At 31.6% G+C, this 16,977-nt stretch overlaps 1 protein-coding gene across 1 annotated transcript; it reads left to right on the forward strand.

Moving 5' to 3' along the window:
• The first annotated feature begins 13,722 nt into the window (after positions 1 to 13,722).
• Positions 13,723 to 16,322, forward strand: LOC139889948 (uncharacterized). The gene is made up of 4 exons (XM_071872858.1): positions 13,723 to 13,736; positions 13,850 to 15,647; positions 15,807 to 15,883; positions 15,992 to 16,322. The coding sequence occupies exons 1-4, from the start codon at positions 13,723 to 13,725 to the stop codon at positions 16,320 to 16,322; spliced, it is 2,220 nt and encodes a 739-aa protein (XP_071728959.1).
• Positions 16,323 to 16,977: the final 655 nt, after the last annotated feature.

Consider the following 16,977-nt stretch of genomic DNA (forward strand, 5'->3'; position numbering starts at 1 on the left):
AGAAGTGATTTGTATGTTTTTATTTCAAGACTATATTGCTTGAGGACAAGCAATGCTCAAGTGTGGGGATATTGATAAGGCTAAAAAGGAACATATATTTCATAGCATTATCCCCAAGAAAGACAAGATTTAAGTTGCAATTGTTCCATTTTCAAGTAATATTCGTTTATATTAAATAAGTGCGAAGACAAAAGGCGAAAACGAAGATTCAAAGACAAAAAGGTCCAAAAAGCTAAAAAGTACAAGATACAATTAAAAAGGTTCAAATTATTGATGAAGAACGTCTAAAAACGACAAGAGTACAAGTTACAAAACGCAAAGTACACGATATAAAATTGTACGAAAGGGCGTTCGAAAATCCGGAACCGAGGCATGAACCAACTTTCAGCGCTCGACGCAACGGTGTAAAAATTACGAGTCAACTATGCACAAGAATAAAATATAATATTTAATAATTCATAATAAGAATAATATTAAATAATAAAAAGTTGTTAATTTAGCATAGTTCAGGGGTCGTAAATGAAAATTCAATTTCATATTTTGCCTATAAAAGGCGATGATTATCGATCAATTTAAAGGCATCCCTTTTTCTATCCTAAAAATCTATTATCAATATCAATATCTAAAAATCTCTATCATAATGTTAATGTAATAAGATATAACAATAATCTTAATTTTAATTTTAAATTATGATAATAATAAGATTTATGATAGAGATCATTTGAGTGTGTAAGTCGAAATTCTGTCCGTGTAACGCTACGCTATTTTTAATCATTGTAAGTTATGTTCAACCTTTTTATATTAATGTCTCGTAGCTAAGTTATTATTATGCTTATTTAAAACGAAGTAATCATGATGTTGGGCTAATTACTAAAATTGGGTAATTGGGCTTTGTACCATAATTGGGGTTTGGACAAAAGAACGACACTTGTGGAAATTAGACTATGGGCTATTAATGGGCTTTAAATTTGTTTAACTAAATGATAGTTTGTTAATGTTAATATAAAGATTTACAATTGGGCGTCCCTATAAATTACCATATACACTCAATCGGACACGATGGGCGGGGTATTTATATGTACGAATAATCGTTCATTTAACCGGACACGGGAATGGATTAATAGCCACTAGAATAATTAAAACAGGGGTGAAAATTATGTACAAGGACACTTGGTATAATTGATAACAAAATATTAAAACCTTGGGTTACACTCAGTCGACATCCTGGTGTAATTATTAAACAAATTATTAAAATCTTGTTACAGTTTAAGTCCCCAATTAGTCGGAATATTTAACTTCGGGTATAAGGATAATTTGACGAGGACACTCGCACTTTATATTTATGACTGATGGACTGTTATGGACAAAAACCAGACGGACATATTAAATAATCCAGGACAAAGGACAATTAACCCATGGTAATAAATTAAAATCAACAAACATCATGATTACGGAAGTTTAAATAAGCATAATTCTTTTATTGTATTTCTCATCGTATCTTTATTTACTGTCATTTTATTACTCGCAATTTTATTTACTGTCATTTTATTTATTGTCATTATTTTACGCACTTTAATTATCGTCATTTATCTTTGCGCTTAAAATATAGAATCGACAAACCGGTCATTAAACGGTAAAACCCCCCTTTTATAATAATATTACTACTTATATAATTATATATATTTTGTATAAATATAGTTGTTAAAAATATAGTAAGTATCACCAGCTCCCTGTGGAACGAACCGGACTTACTAAAAACTACACTACTCTACGATTAGGTACACTGCCTATAGTGTTGTAGCAAGGTTTAGGTATATCCCATCCGTAAATTAATAAAACTTGTGTCATATTTTGTAGTATTTTGTATTAAAAATAATACTATTTCGTACCCTCACGCTACATCATCAGAACTTCTATATGCGTTACCGTAATTTAATCCCGCTCATTATATTACCCTACCTCATATTTTCATTTGACATTACTCCATAAGTTCAAGATAGCGTGGTCAACTTTATCTAATTCAGATCTTGTATCGTGTGTGCATGTACGATTCGTGATATAATATGTTTAGTCCAAGTCCCTATCAGTATAAGTATAGGTGTACACATGTATATATAGATATAACATAGAAAGTAGACATCTATGCAACACAGTATCAAGCAAACAGTATAAGCATGACATATAAGGATCAACCAAGTATGCAGTTATAGACTAGACCCACTAATGCGCCCTACGGTAGACACACTAAAGCATCCTAGTTCCCTATAACCGTTAGCTCTGATACCAAATGTCATACCCCGTCAGAGTCCATCTAACGGTGTATGAACTATTGGGTCCCGCAGTAACGATTACGCCCTCTATATGAGGCGTTTTCCAAAAGTATTCGTATTTATTTTAGTGAAACGTTTGACTTTAAAAGAAAGCCTCCAAAAGTAATAAATACCAACATGACATTGGTAAACAACCGACAGTAGTTAAATGAAACCGTTTGAAATGCGAATATAAAATAATGTCATTAAGTAAAATATGTTGGACTCCATCCAGTAGTTTCCATACACCTTCTAAGACAGCGGAAGCTAAGAATCTATAGACCTGAGATAAAACATGCAAAACGGGTCAACAATACTGTTGGTGAATCTACATATTTAAGTAAACAAATACCAGTATGTTTCAGAAATCAGTTATCAGTAATCAGTATCAGAAATCAGTATTCAGAAATCGTTTATCAATAATCAGTATCCGAAATCGGTATTCAGAAATCAGTTATCAGTAATCGGTCATCAGTATTAGACCACGAGTTTTCGTACAACTAGGGATGGCTCCCGCGGGCAACGGACACGGGTTCTATATACCCACGACCCACCCGTCGGGTTTCTTTTTTGCACGTTGAGACTCGTTACCCGCCCGCGGGTAAAAATGTTTAGCCCATGCCCGTGACTCGCTAGTACCCGTGACCCGCGGGTAACCCGCGGGTAATAATATATACAACTTTTTATTAGAAAACCCAAATAATTTTATTAATTATAAAATATATGTACAAGTTATATCTACAATGACGTGAAAATTAAGTTTTTTACTTATATATAATATTAAATTATTAATCATTATTCAATTACAAGTAAATTAACTTTCAAGGTTAATAATTGTAAGTATAAACTCGCGGGTAAATTAAGAAAAGTCTCATGTATTCACGGGTCGGGTTTTACCCGCAACGGGTAGTATGTACTCGCGACCGGCCCGCGACCCGTTGGCGGGTATAAATTTTTACCCATACCCGTGCCCACGGGTAAGATTTAATGAATTTACCCGCCCATTGCGGATCGGGTACCCGCGGGTCACGGGTTTTTTCTCGCCCATTGCCATCCCTACGTACAACCTAGTTGTATAGCATATACATTATCATGAGCACTTGAATACAAAGCTTAACATGCTCATAGTATCCTATGAGTCTCCCTTTACCGTATCTCAGTATACACTTGCCTTAGTGTACGTTATACGAAGTAATAAGCACTATAGTATGTAGCAATGAGGCTGTCAAACCTAATGGATCCGTCTCTATGATTCACACATACCAAGTAACTAAAGTATTCTAGCTAAGGGATTAATGACAATGTTCAAAAGTTAGAATAATATTATTTTTGTTTTTAGAAATAATTATAAATTAATAATTACTCGTAAATCACTAAGAATAACTATAATAAAATATTTTCATTAATTATATATAATTATAATTAAAATATAAATAAGGGCAAATGATCACAAAAGTTAATATAAGTTACACAATATGACAATAAAGGTAATATGAATTTTACTAATGCAAGAACATGACTCTATACTCCAATTTGAAATAGCAAACGACTATGATTTCAAAAAGTATGAAATTGAGGTTATATTTTTCAACTCATTAACGACCATTAATCAAATTTCATTAAGTGCTAATATGTGATTGGCACGTGAGAGACAAAATGACACGGTTGGTCCCTCTCATCCTTCATTTCATCTGTAACTCAAAAATAAATTATTAGTTCATTTTCAAATCCCAGCTTCACTATTTGTCATACCCGTTCAATCTATGAAAAAACTTGAAACGGAACAATAGTTAAAGCCTTTCATTCCACAAACACACCCTTTCAGTCTACCAAAAGTATTAAATGTAAAATGAAATAAAGTAAAACATAGAAGAATAACAACAGCAGCAACAGGATGTCTTAAATAGAAGGAATTAAAGAGATGGATAGAAGTAGCAGCGATCGATGTCCAGATCTTCGGTGAACGTTCGTCTTCTCCGACAAACTTTGACGATAGAAGCGGCGAACGTTTTCCAGATCTCCGATTGTAGAGAGGGTGGTGCGTAGGTGGCGGTGGCCAATTTCCAGATCTTCTATTTACGCAAGTTGATGTTGTGTTTTGTAGGTGGGGAGGATTTCATAACAATGGTGTGGATCTGTGATGTTCTTTTATAGGTTTTAAATCTTCATTACAGACCTAGTTGTAGATCTTTTGTTTTGTTAGATTATATTTTTGGGAGATGATATTTTCAATATAGATTTTGATAAATCCACTTAAATTTATTAACTCTACTAGTATTTACCTGAAGGCTATTTCTGAAACATTGCACATAGTAGTTGTGAATCTATCCGAATAGGATGTGAAAATATAATTTCCCTATATTTTTGGAAAGAAAAACGGGAAAAAAGCGAGTTTTTAACCAAATGTATGTACATAGAAAACAAATTTACCAAACTAGTGTCTTTTGAAAAATATATCCCTAACAAAAGTATTCTCCATTTAATTTATTTTCCTTTTAATTTTTTAATCACTTTGTCAAATTACTTCATTATCATAAGATCAAACCTAAGATCAAACCTTGACTTGATTTAATTTCATTTCCTTGTATCCGTTTTATTTAAAATTATATTTTTTATTTCTAATAAATTAGACGGAGTTTACAATTTTAAAACCTAACTCCACCATTACATTACAATTACAATTATATCAATAGAGAGTATGGAATTACTGTTCACAACATTATAATATTGCTAAAGGGTGTTATGGTCTTTTAACGCCTGTCCACTATATCTCTAGAATATTCTCCAATCCTCCATTTGGAAGAGTTTTTGTTAGAAATAATTAAACAAATCTGAGACTTTTAAAACTAAGACCGAGAAACATAAACAAATTAGAAATAATTAGAAAGTACACAAACTATGAAGAACACAAAGAAAGCTCCTTCAACGTCAGTATACCATACCGGGTGACAACAACTTTTCGTCGACGCAATTGTTCGACGTTGAGCATCACAAACGAAGATCCGGTGGCGGCCGAAAACCTTCAAAACCTCTGTGTCGCTGTCAAAAGTAGTTACGGTCAGATCTCGATTTCCCAAGTTTAAATTGGGCTAAATCTTTAAAATCTTAACAGTAGTTATGTTGAATTACCCATTTCAAGATCTATTTTAAGATATATTTTGTCGGATCTATAACGTTGGACACAGTGGCGACTCTAGGTTAATGCCGTGGGGTCACGGGACACCACTATTTTAAAAATTTTATGTAGAAAATACTATTTAAATTGTATATGACACCACTAAATTTAACTGCACAACCTCATATATTTTTTGAATTTACAGTTTTTTCCTTTAAATTGTATAGGACACTACTAAATTTAAGTACTTGTACCACATATATTTTTTCGAATTTGTAGTTTATTAAAGATAAACAACCACTAAAAATAACATTTAAATACAATTAGTACTGAGAAAAAATTCGGAACCCCATTGAGATTTGATCCCGGAATCGCCACTGGTTGAACATCGATCTTCGATCTATATTCTTAAAAAGATTGTTCGTTTGCAACAAAATTTAATTGAATAGAAAGCAGATCTTGAAGCAGAGAAGAAGACCAAGATTTTGTGATTTTGTGAAGTGGAAGACTAATTTTTTTCGGGTTGTACACTTAGATTGAGATTTAATTTTACGATTCATTAACGAAACTACGCAAAGGAATGTGTGTGTTAGCGTTGAATTGTAGGTGGGTCATATAACATACGGAGTATAAAGATTTTATTACCGAACCTAATTTCGAATCTAAGTTATGGGTATCATTACGAGCCTGATGGTTCGGGTATGGGTTTTTAACGTGATTATGTGATTGGCGTGTTATCGGATTTAATGAGGCCCAATGGACGTTTTGATTTCACAAATCACAACGACACGGAGGAAAAAAAAACTAAGAAAAATATTGTTAAATAATATACGAACTATTTATTTTATTTCATTCTTTTTAAACAAATTGAAAATGTAATTTTTGTTTACTCTCTTTACTTTCATTCAAACTTATGAAAAACATACGGGTGATGTTCATTTAATAAATTAATCAATTTATGCATTAATTATTCTTCGGAACAATTTGTGAATACAAATATTTTGTGAATTTATTAAATTTATTCTTTGGAACCATGAGTGTGGTGGTTGAATGGTTATGACCCCGGCCTTCCATAGTGGAGGTCATGGGTTCGATTCCAGGCACCCACAGTTATCCATTCATGGCCACAGAGGTTCGCCTGCAATGACTCCGGGCTGCTCGTGTAGCGAGTAGTCGCCTTGGGATTAGTCAAGTTGACCGTTTGAATACCCAGGTTAAAAAAAATACAAATATTTTGTGAATTTATCAATACTAATGGTTGATTTATCATTACCACACCTCACTAAATATTTTCTTTTTACATTACATATGGTATAAAGACAAAATTACGTGCCGGTTCTGTTGTGTTCTTTTTTTTTTAAGAAAAAAAATGCCGCGCATCGCGCGGCAAATCAAAGGCTTGTTTTGCTCATAAGTGATGGTATTGTTCGGAGTGAAATTGAACAAAGGATTGTGATTGTTCTTTAAATGTAAACAATTTGCACTTTAAAGTGAAAATATTTTATCCGTGTAATTTAAGTATTTAACGAAAACATAAGATGAATGGTCAACAAAATATTCGTAATCGATATCAGGAGATAAGGATTATGGGTTGTCTTCAGTTCGGTTAATGTGATTCAAAAATGGTGGATGTTAAGATGAAAATGAAATTTGTAAAACTCAAATACAATTTTACGATTAAATAATAGTAGAATCTTTAGAAGGAAATACAATTTAAAGTTCAAAAATAGGTTTCTGTTATAAATCTATTAGTTTATAACTACATTTAGTAGTCTATTCTTAGCAACAAGACTTCTTACTAATAAATATGAACAAATAATAAAGAAGAGAAGTAGAAAAATAATTTCTATTCTAAAAGAAGAAATGGAGAGAGTATATATGTGAGAAATATATTGATAAGTGTATATATGTGTAAGTTTAAAGAGTTACTTACACCTCATATTTATACACAAAAATGGCCATACAATGTTGACTAAATCTTTGTACAAAATTGACTATCTATACATTTATTATTTATTATTATTATCATAACAATCCCCCCTTAGATAGTAATTTTATTTTGTAAGAGATCAACTATAAGTTGCTGCCTCGTTAAAAACCTTGCTAAAGAAAACCCAGTGGGAAAAACTTTAGCTAAGGGAAAAAGAGTGCAGCATAGAGTTGACTCCCCCTCAAGTAGACATTGCTTCAGCTGTTACATCTTTTGAACATGTCTCATGCCAATGTTATGAACGTGTGTTCTGAAAATAGCAGTTGGAAGTGCTTTAGTAAAAAGATCAGCAGAGTTTTTGTTGGATTGAACATATCTCATTTCAATCTGGTTGTCCTTAATGAGATTTTGAGTGTATGAGAAGAATCTAGGAGGTATATGTTTTGTTCGGTCACATTTGATATACCCTTCTTTCATCTGTGCTATGCAAACTGCATTATCTTCATAGAGGGTTGTTGGACTTTTATCGCGTTCTAGTCCACAAGAATCAGTAATGAGTTGTCTCATTGATCTCAACCAAAAAACATTCCCGAGTAGCTTCATGTAATGCAATCACTTCAGCATGATTTGATGATGTTGCAACAAGTGTTTGTTTTGAGAACGCCATGATATTGCAGTATCTCCATTTAGGAATACATATCCAGTTTGAGATTTAGCTTTATGTGGATCAGATAAATAACCTGCATCTGCATAACCAACCAAATCTTGTTTTGATTCGTTAGAATAAAATAATCCTAAATCAGTAGTTCCTCCTCGAAGGTATCAAAATATGTGTTTGATCCCATTCCAGTGTCTTTTGGTAGGAGCAGAGCTAAACCTTGCCAACAGATTAACTGCAAAAAAAAAATGTCAGGTTTTGTACAATTTGTAAGATACATAAGGGCTCCAATTGCACTAAGATATGGTACATCTGGTCCAAGAATATCTTCATGATCTTCACATGGACGAAATGGATCAGCTTCAACATTGAGTGATCTAACCACCATAGGAGTACTTAATGGTTTTGCCTTGTCCATATTGAAACGTTTCAAAATCTTTTCAGTATATGTTGTTTGATGTACAAGTAAACCATTAGGCATATGCTCAATTTGTAAACCAAAGCAACACTTGGTTTTTCCGAGATCTTTCATTTCAAATTCTTTCTTTAGAAGTTGAATGGCTTCATGAATCTCTTTATTTGTACCTATGATATTAAGATTATCAACATAAACAGCTATGATCACATATCCGGATGTTATTTTCTTAATGAAAATACAATGGCAAGTAAGGTTATTTGTATACCCTTTCCTTATCAAGTAATCACTTAATTGGTAATACTATTGTATCAACCCATATAATAATTTGTGTGATTCAATGGAATACATTTCCTTGTGTTTTGCATTAGATGCTTCTGATACCTTAAACCCTTCATGTATATTCATGTATATATCACTATCAAGTGATTTATTTAAATAAGTAGTAATAACATCCATTAGATGCATTTCTAAATTTTTAGAAACTGTCAGATTGATTAAGTAATTTCATCCATAACAGGAGAATAAGTTTCCTCGTAATCAATTTCTGGTCTTTTGAGAGAAGTCTTGAGTTACAAGTCTAGCTTTACCTTGTAACTTCATTTTTTTCTGATTTCCTTTTCTGGTAAAATTCATTTGTGTCCCCTACGTTTCACATCTTTAAAAGTGATAATGATTTATCCGAAAACTTTTCTTTTATTGAGCAATTCCAATTCAGCTCGTATATAGTCATGTCTATTTTGACATTCAATGACAGATTTTGGTTCCAGCTCATCATCTTTATTTATGATATCATTATATGAAAATTCTCATCAATATTTTGTCATTCCATTTCGGTTACATATTATTGCATAATTTATTGCAATTTATGTATTTACATTTATCAATATCCTCTGCAGAAGGAATATTGATTTGTGGTTCTTCTTGAACATTTTCTTTTACCTCATTATCAGCTGATTTTATTTTTCGAGAATTTTTATCATTTGAACCAATTGGTCTCCTACGTTTATGGCGTAGCAAATTATTGCCAGCTTTTGTAATTTTAATTCTAGCTGAAGCATTTACTGCTAGTATATATAATTTTGTCACTCCTTTTTGTATCTGTAAATGCATCAGGTAATTTATTTGCAAGTTCTTATATATGCATTATTTTTATTTTTATTTTATTTTTATTTTTTTTTTATTTCATTATTTTTTTTTAACTTTCTTTTTGCATTCTTCTGTGCGATGATCAAGATACATTAATATATGTTCACATCAGAAAACATCTTTTTCTTTATTTTTCATTTCTCCCCCTAATCTATGGAACAATGTTTCATTAAAGTGACAATCAGCATAATGTGTTGTAAAAACATCACCCGTCATGGGTTTAATATATCTTATACTTGAAGATGTTTCATATTCAATATATATATATATATATCCCCATCCTCCTTTGAGGACCCATTTTAGTGCGTTGTGATTGTGCAACTAGAACATACACTGCACAATCAAATGTTTTAATGGTGATATATATTTGGCTCTCGACCAAAATCAAGTTGTATGGGAGAATATTTATGAGTTGCACTTTGTCTAATGTGAAATAATATCGCAGTACGCAAATTTGTATGTCCCCATATAAATTCTGAGAGTTCTGTACTCATTTTCAATGGTCTAGCTATTAGTTGCATGCATTTAATTATTGATTCAGCTAAACCAATTTTTTGTATACACATGAGCAACTAGATGTTCAACAACAATTCTTGTAGACATATAATAATCAGAAAATACTTGAGATGTTGACTCACCAACATTATCAAGTCTCACCTTTTTAATGGTGTAATCGATAAATGTGCTATTAGTTTAATAATTCAAACAAGAAACTTTCCTAATGTCACATTTCGACTTGATAATAGACAAGCATGAGACCATCTACTAGATGCGTCTATTAGGACCATGAAATATCTAAATGGTCCACATGGTGGATGAATCGGTCCACATATATCACCTTGAATTCTTTCAAGAAACATTGGTGATTCTTTCTCAATATTCTTTTCATTAATCACCATATGTGCTTTTCATTAATCACCATATGTGTTTTTCATTAATCACCATATGTGCTTTTTCATTAATCATCATATGCGCTTTCATCATATATCCTTTTCACCATATGCGCTTTTAATCATATGCGCCGCGCTTTTCATTATATGCACTTTTTATCATATGAGCTTTTAATCATATGCGCTGCGCTTTTAATCATATGCGCTGTGCTTTTTATCATATGCTTTTTTCATCATATGCGCTTTTAATCATATGCGATTTTAATCATATGCGCTGCGCTTTTCATCATATGCTCTTTTTATCATATGCGCTTTTAATCATATACTGTGCTTTTAATCATATGCGCTTTTTATCATATGCGCTTTTAATCATATGCGCTGCGCTTTTCATCATATGCGCTTTTTATCATATGCGCTTTTAATCATATGCGCTTTTCGGTGCTACATAGGTATTTTTCATTTCCGGTTATCATTGACTGTTAATCATATCCATTATGATATATATCAGAGAAACTTTAACAAATTTCTCTTTGATTTGGGAGAAAACAAAGCATTGTTTATAAGAAAATTCGTACCATTTGGTAATATGAATTTTTGCCTTTTCCGTTCCTTATATCAAGTTTGCAATACCTGATATAGTATTTATAATTTCTTCATTTGATTTAAATCAATGAAATATTTCTTAGATTTGATCATAGTGTGTATGTTACCACTATCTGCAATACATAGGTCTTTACCATTTAATTGATGTTGTATTTCAGCAGGATTCATACTAAAACTTCAAATAAGATAAGCAAATAATGAGTTATATTTCAGCAAGATAATCAAATTATATTACCTGCAAACAAGTTACAATCTGAAGTACATAAAAGATAACACTTAATAAACATATGCGTTATGGTCTAGTACCATTTATTTATGAGTGATACATAACAAGCTAGGCATCTTAGAAAATTCAAACCATTCAAGTCTCAAGGTAGCTCAGGATTTATTTAATCAAGATTTTTCAACAGATTCACTCTCATTTTCTTTTCTTTTGGGACTTATTTGTAGAGCTAAACAAGATGTTCATGTATTCAAGAAATACTAGACTGATGATCCACGTTACCAGATCATTAATAAGAATCTCCCAAATTCTTATAAGAGCGTCTACTAACATCTTCAATTTTATTCTTTCATGGATCACCATTATTTCTTGATAATTAATATCGTATCTATCTTTGAGTATTTTCCATAATACACTTGGATCTTTGATCATATAATATGTAGATTCTAAGGACTCGTCAATATGTTTGCTAAGAAAAATACATGCTATTGTTTTCTCTTGTTCGGAACAATTGTTATTTTCATTCAGGGTTTCTAAAATACCGATTGATTCGAGATGTTTTTCTACATTCATAACCCATGTTAAGTAGTTTTTCCCACTTGATTCTAAAGGACCAAAATTAAGCCTTTTCAAATTCGACATTTTTTATTATCAAAAGATGATCAACATAAATCATAATCATAATCAACTTCTATTCATAGATAAATAATAAAATGAAATTAGAATCATTTTAAAGTCATAAGTAGCAAACAACAGAATAATGGCATGATTACAAATGATAAAACCACAAGAGCAGGATAGAATATAGGTTCACCCCGTGGTATATTAGCAACAATGATGATAGTTAGTATGACCAATACAATAGGAAAAATCATCCTTGTGTGAATCATCTTTACAAAAAAACTTTTTGAGAGTGGTAATCTGAGAAAATGAAGATTGATTTGTGAAAATGTGAAAACGGAGATGTTTATTTTATATTTGAAAAATATAGTCGTTGTAACGTCGTCAGTTGACGTTAACAACTGTTATGTATATATGACCGTTGTAATGTCGTTAGTTGACGTTAACGACTGTTATGTACTCGTTGCATTAATAATAATTTTAATAAAAGAATTTTATTAGTACAAATTCGATTACTATAAATACATTTAGTATAAATACGAAGATTAAGAGAATAAACATATTATGCATAAATAATAAATTTTAAGAATAAACATTAGTATGCATGAAATAAATAATGATTAATTGCATAAGTAATCATAAATGTTGGATAACATAAATATAAATGTTAGTGAAGTTAAGAGTTAGATTACAGAAATATAATTCAGGCGGTATAACCGACCATATATAACTTAAATAACATAAATATAAATGTTAGTGAAGTTAATAAAAGTTAGATTACATAAATATAATTCAGGTGGTATAACCGACCATATATAACTTAAATAACATAAATATAAATGTTAGTGAAGTTAATAAAAGTTAGATTACATAAATATAATTCATGCAGTATAACCGACCATATATAACTTAAATAACATAAATATAAATGTTAGTGAAGTTAATAAAAGTTAGATTACAGAAATATAATTTTACTTATGATGATAATAATATTTACTTTACTAATAAATAATAGAAGATATCGTTAAAGAATTTCTTACCTTGATTAGTGACTTGTGCTTGCTTAGATAAACCTTGACTATACGGAGCACTTCGTGCTGATAACGTGTTATAAATCTATTAGTTTATAACTACATTTAGTAGTCTATTCTTAGCAACAAGGCTTCTTACTAATAAATATGAACAAAGAATAAAGAAGAGAAGTAGAAAAATAATTTCTATTCTAAAAGAAGAAATGGAGAGAGTATATAGGTGAGAAATATATTGATAAGTGTATATATGTGTAAGCTTAAAGAGTTACTTACACCCATAGGCGAACTATTGGGGAGGCTTGGGAGGGTGCATGTCCCCCCAAACTTTTGACTAATTACTATAAATTTAATATTATATGGGTTTAAATAATATGAATTTTACATGTTTGCCCTTCCAGAAAATTAAAAGTAACCCTTCCAAGTTCCAAATATTTAGGGAAAAAAAAACAATCACTCAAATAAGAAAACCCAACTTGCGTATCTCACAAGCTGCTCTTCATCGATTTCCGATCAATTTCCATCCGTAAGTTTTTTCTTTTCTTTTCAAAACTCTTCTTTTATTGTTTGTTATAATAAGATTTGTTAACTATTTTACTTTTAATCTTAATCTTGATTGTCTGATTGATGATTCATAGTTGTATTATATTAGATTATTTACTCATATAGATTATCAATGACTAGTTATTCAATAGTCATCTACTGATGTATATTATTTAGGTAATTACTAATTAGATTTATACAATAATTAATTTCAATATTTTTGTTAAACAATTAGGCTATGGTTCACAGTAGGTATATACAGAACTTAAACTTTAGGTGAAGAGAGTTATTTTTATTGTATGTAGTTAAATTTTATTATAAAAGTTCTTACTTTTATTTACACTTTTTGATTTTGCTGTAAACAGGAGTGTCAAGTGTTATTGGCTTTTTGTAATGCAACAAAAAATTCTTTCGTTTTACAAGAGGAAACCTGACACAACAAACAACACAAATGAAGAGAGTAAACGTGCTAAAGCTTCAACAAGTGATATCAAACAAAATCGAAACGAACCAGAGGTCCAAGTTACTGAAACACACGAGCCGAATGTTGAGACAACGGATCTTAATTCTTTAGAAAGAGATCCTGGAAAGAGAAAACGTATGTGGGACTATCCAAAAAATGAAAGGGAAAAAATTAGAAGAGATTATTTAAAAATGGGCCCATATCAAATTCATTTGCAAGAATACCCTAGCAAAGGTTCAAAGAAACAAGCTCATAGGTTTCAATATTCATGGTTTAAATTTTTTTCTAATTGGTTAGAGTATTCACCTACAAAAGATGCCGTGTATTGCTTTCTATGTTACTTATTCGAAGATAAACAGAATGTGCATAATGGAGGAGATGCGTTTACAGTCAAAGGATTTAATAGTTGGAAAAAGGTGAATGATGGGAAAAGATGTGCGTTCCTTAAACATATTTGTAGTTCACACCATAAAGATGCTATTGTTTATAGTGAGAATCTACTAAACCAAGCATCACACATTGACAGTATCATAGAGAAACAAAGCAAAGAGAAAGTTTTACAGAATCGTTCACGGCTAAAAGCTACAGTTGACATAGTTCGTTGGTTGACTTTTCAGGCATGTGCTTTTCGAGGACACGATGAAACTAGAAACTCAAAGAATAGAGGTAATTTTCTGGAGTTGTTAGAACTTTTAGCGTCATATAATGATGAACTTGTCAATGTTGTGTTGGAGAACGCCCCATATAACTCTCAATATATAGCAGCGTCGATCCAAAAAGAAATTTTAGGAATCATTGCAAATAAGGTTCGAAAACATATTCGCAGTGAAGTGGGTGATTCGTACTTTTGTGTCATGGTTGATGAATCACGAGATAAGTCCAAAAAGGAGCAAATGGCTATAGTTCTAAGGTTTGTTGATAATGATGGTGTGATTAGAGAACGATTTTTGGATCTTATACATGTTAGCGATACTACATCAGTAACCCTTAAGACATGTTTATGGAAACATCTTTTGCTTTACGAGTTTGATACAAGTAAAATTTGTGGCCAAGGTTATGATGGTGCGAGTAACATGAGAGGGGAGTGGAATGGGTTACAAGCGCTTATTCGTAAAGAATGTCCTTTTGCATACTATGTTCATTGTTTTGCACATAGATTGCAACTTGCCTTAGTTGCTGCTTCACGAGAAGTTATACCGGTTCATCAATTTTTCTCAAATTTGACTTTCATTACTAATGTCATTTGTGCATCTAGTAAGCGCCACGATGAGTTACAAAAAGCTAAGTCAATTGAGATTAAACATTTATTGGAATTAGGTGAAATCGAAACAAGTAAGGGAGGTCATCAAGTTGGGACTTTAAAACGAGCTGGTGATACACGTTGGGGTTCTAATTTTCATTCTGTTTGTAACATGCTTAACATGTTTAATGCCACCCGTGAAGTTCTTAAGAGTATTATTGAAGATGGATCGTACTCATCTCAACGTGTTGAAGCTGATACGGCTTACAGGTATCTCATATCATTTGAGTTTGTATTTATTTTGCACTTAGTAAAGGAAATAATGGGAAGGACTGATATTCTGTCTCAAGCTCTTCTAAAGAAAACTCAAGATATTGTTAATGCCATCCGTCTTGTGTCAACAACAAAGAGAAGCCTTAATGAATTCAGAAATGATGGTTGGGATTCGCTATTTGAAAAGGTAACGTTGTTCTCATAGAAACACCATATAGATATACCCGATATGAAAGATCTTTATAAGTCTACCCGATATCGTCCTCGCCGACAAGATAATCAGGTTACTGTTGAACATTATTATCGTGTAGATTTATTTATTTGCACCGTGGACAAGCAATTGCAGGAGCTCGACAGTAGATTCAATGAGCAAGCCATGGAATTGTTAACTCTTGGCTCTTTATTACTGCCTACAAAAGATATGTAATTGTTTGATATTGATAAGATTTGTTTTCTAGTTGAGAAATATTATCCAACAGATTTCACAGAACAAGAGATTAATATGTTGAGATATCACTTGGAGCTTTTTAGAATTGAATTGATTGAAAACCCAAAGTTTAAAGATGTTTCTACTATCGCTCAACTATGCACAAGTCTTGCAGAAACTAACAAGTGTGAGCCGTATTATTTGATTGACCGATTGATCAGACTCATTTTGACACTTCCTGTTTCAACTGCTACGACTGAGAGGGGATTTTCAGCGATGAAAATATTTAAAAATCGACTTCGCAACAAGATGTCTGATGATTTTCTGGCATCTAACTTGGTGGTTTACATAGAAAAAGATATTGCTCAAAGATTTGATTCAGCGTCTGTCATAAGTGACTTTAAAGACCTAAAAGGTCGTCGTGCCGAGTTGTAGTTTTTTTTTTTTTTTTTTTTTGCTTTAACGTCTACGCACTTTTTGTCTTAGTTAATGGTACATGTATGAACTTTCTCTCTCTCTCTATATATATATATGTATATATATGTGTGTGTGTATTTTTATGCGATTTCACCCTCTCGGTACTATAGTTCAAGATCCGCCACTGCTTACACCCCATATTTATACACAAAAATGGCCATACAATGTTGACTAAATCTTTGTACAAAATTGACTATCTATACATTTATTATTTATTATATTATTATCATAACAGTTTCAGATTTATCCCATGTCAGATCAAGATTTGACCTTATGATGATGAAGTAATTTGACGAAGTGATTCAAAAATTAGGAGGAGGAAATACTTTTGTTAGGGATATACTTTTCAAAAGACACAGTCTGGTCAATATGTTTTCTATGTACATGCATTTGGTTAAAAACTCGGAACAACGCTAAGATCATGTTTCCAAATCTTCATATGAAAGATTGATGTGTTGGAATTGTTTATATAAACACATATGTAATTCTTTTTCCTTGATTTTTTGAAAGTGTGGTTTATATCATATATTTGAGTTTAACTTATATATATACATTATTACTAGTATTATTGAATTGTATGAATTGGTGAAAGGTTTTATGTTTTCGGTTTTTA

Source organism: Rutidosis leptorrhynchoides, chromosome 2, assembly GCF_046630445.1.
Source record: "Rutidosis leptorrhynchoides isolate AG116_Rl617_1_P2 chromosome 2, CSIRO_AGI_Rlap_v1, whole genome shotgun sequence".
In the NCBI taxonomy this organism is placed as follows: Eukaryota; Viridiplantae; Streptophyta; class Magnoliopsida; order Asterales; family Asteraceae; genus Rutidosis; species Rutidosis leptorrhynchoides.

Bases quoted from the DNA above. Each gene is read 5' to 3' on its own strand.
- LOC139889948 (XM_071872858.1), top strand. The intron at 15,648-15,806 runs GTAACGTTGTTC...AAGCAATTGCAG, and splicing joins GGGATTCGCTATTTGAAAAG to GAGCTCGACAGTAGATTCAA. The intron at 15,884-15,991 runs GTAATTGTTTGA...GGAGCTTTTTAG, and splicing joins TTACTGCCTACAAAAGATAT to AATTGAATTGATTGAAAACC.